At 30.2% G+C, this 2,728-nt stretch overlaps 1 protein-coding gene across 1 annotated transcript in view; it reads right to left on the reverse strand.

Moving 5' to 3' along the window:
• Positions 1-2,154: 2,154 nt before the first annotated feature.
• LOC128636480 (THAP domain-containing protein 1-like) overlaps positions 2,155-2,728 on the reverse strand; it is a 4,420-nt gene continuing 3,846 nt past the window's right edge. Inside the window, exon 4 of the mRNA XM_053689491.1 lies at positions 2,155-2,728. This exon is cut by the window's right edge and continues 126 nt beyond it. Coding sequence (XP_053545466.1) covers positions 2,155-2,728 — 574 coding nt within the window.

Raw genomic sequence — 2,728 nt, forward strand, 5'->3', positions numbered from 1 at the left:
ATTAAATAATTAAAACTAAATTTTCAATATTACCAAATATTAAAAAAAAAAAAAAAAATTAAATAATGTAAAATCATATTTATTCATGTAAAAGTTATGAAAAAAATCTTCTACTTTTAAATCGTGAACGGTGTTCAGCTACTAATTCAGCGGTTCTAGGACGTGGAACATGAGCAATGTTTGGTGGTAATGAGTTTAATTTAGAATGCCAGTCGTATTTTAATTCTCCCTTAATAATTCTAATTACATCCATCATTATTGGAAAAACATATTCGTTGGTGGTATCATCGTAAATTTTTTTTATCTGCCATTTTTTACTCATTTTCGAATAATAAGGTCTATGCCTTAATGCACCTTTTTTTGCACTAATCTTACTGGGACGCTGAATAGTAGCTTGCGGCCTGTCTAGGTTGGCATTGTGTGCAATGACTGCAACTTGTGTTCTCGCAATCATTGCATCAATTTTAAAATGTATTCTCTTTGGCCGGAATTTTAAAACCATACCGTGAAATACCTCGATTCTGCCAGTATGGCAATAATTTCTTAAAAATACAAAATCCTTTTGTAAATTAGGATCACAAACCAACTTAGACAGTTCCAAATAAGCACCAGATTTTTTATTGATCCACGGTCGCTCTTTAATTTCGTCATCTGTTAAATCCTTGTGTATACACTTGTGTATCAATGTACCATTTTCCCAGGAATGAATATTCACTATATGGTTTAATAATGATTTCCATACCTCATTTAAAAGTTCTGGATTTCCTTTGCAATAGGCTGAACTAAACCAAAAGTGGTTTGAAATTAAAGGAACCCATGGCAACAACTCTTTGTATTCCCTTTTTTTTGCTAAAGCCAACAATTTTTTTTTAAAATTTTTATTGTAATGCCATAAGTCGAATTGGTGATTAATGTCTTTAAAATCTTCCCTTATTACTTTTCGTATACTTATGTGGCGATCAGTTGCTAGATCAAGTACTTTTATACCCTCATTTAAAACATTGTTAATGCTTCTTACGAATCCCTTCACTTCCATTGCAACCGATGATGTTGTTTCGGAGCATTGAACAATGTTGAAGTCAATTATTTTAAGTGTTTTGTCCTCCATTAAGGTATATGTGCAGTACTTCGCACAAAACCCTGGACTGTCACATTGTCCATCGCCCATAAGACAAACTGTTTTTTCTTTCAAATTATTTATAATTTCTTTTTTTTCTTTTTTCCAGTTTAAATCTATGGCTGGAAAAATATATTTTTTTTGATATTGGTAATATGTTGTTTTTGTTAAAAATGGAATGTTAAGTATATCGAAATATTCTTTTATTTTTTTAAAATTATTTCCGGTTAAGACTACTGCAGTACAAGTGAGAATATTACCAATGGGTTTTTTTCCAACATGTGGTTGGCTTTCCCATACTTTTAATTTATGTCCACTGGTACATTCTCCATGTACTGAAATATTAGAACCTGTAATGGTTTTATACATAATTTCAATAGTTGAAGAACAAATTCCTCCATATGGGCACTTTAGATATTTCAACAATTCATCTAAACAAGATTCAAAAACAATGAATTTACGTTCGTTTACAAATTTTGTAGAATCGTCAACAATATCAGATTCGTTTTCAGATGATGAATAATTTAGAGATGGAACATACGATGTATCCAACTGATCTTTTTCTATTATTGATTCTTCTAAAGAGTGCTCATCCTTATCTAAACTCTTATTGAAAATTGGTTGTTCAATTTGTTCTTGAATATTGATTTCAGGATTATAACTTAATTCTTGTGGAATTGGAGAATGTAATATTTCTCTCAAAGGTAAACTAGATTCGATAACATTAATAGGAGTAGAAGTGGAGGGCTTCAATATCTGCCTAATTTTTTCTGGAGTAAATAAATTATCTTTATTTTTTTCTTCTTCTTCAAATATATTTTTGTATGAGTCTATCTCTGCCATAAAAAAATCAATACTACCAGTCCATGTTCCAACACTATTATATTTAATAAATGCGTCGGTTGTGGTTGACATATTTTTTTTTTCAACTTGTGTTTTTTTTTGGTTTAGTCTTGGAGATCTTCTAATTAAAAATTGAGATTCATCAATTTGTTCATTTGACAATTGAAAATTTATATATTTTTTAAGAATTGGCCTTAATTTTTTTGAATAGTAATACTACTCTTAGAAGATGTTAATGAAGATTTATTGGAAATTAAAAGAGTTGGATCATTAACTATTTGAGATAATTGTCCCTGAACATTCGAACTTGAAGTCATTTCAATACATTTCCTTTTTTTATTTACACAGTCACTGATACTACGTATTGGATTGATTGATTCTTGTGTTGAAAGATAGCTTTCCACAGAAGACATTGCTGTAGCATAGCTATGATCAGTCAACCAAGACGGAGTATCAGGAGCAACCGAATTGTCATCAGCATCAGTATACCGAGATGTATCAATTTCCTGTAATGGTGTATCTACATTTTCATGAGGAAGTATCACTGATGTTGATGGTATTGCATCTTCATTTTCTATGATATTTTTATCCACACATTGAACATTACAAAAAATTGTTGGTATAGCATCACTTTTTAATTTTTTTCGTGAACCCACCATATGAAAACATTCAAGATTAAAATGTTCTGAACACATTCTATAGTTTATCGAAGTCCTTGGTTGCATTATTGTTTTTATTATATTTTCCACGTCATCAAATTTTTGTCCG

Source organism: Bombina bombina, chromosome 7 (genome assembly GCF_027579735.1).
Source record: "Bombina bombina isolate aBomBom1 chromosome 7, aBomBom1.pri, whole genome shotgun sequence".
Lineage (NCBI taxonomy): Eukaryota > Metazoa > Chordata > Amphibia > Anura > Bombinatoridae > Bombina > Bombina bombina.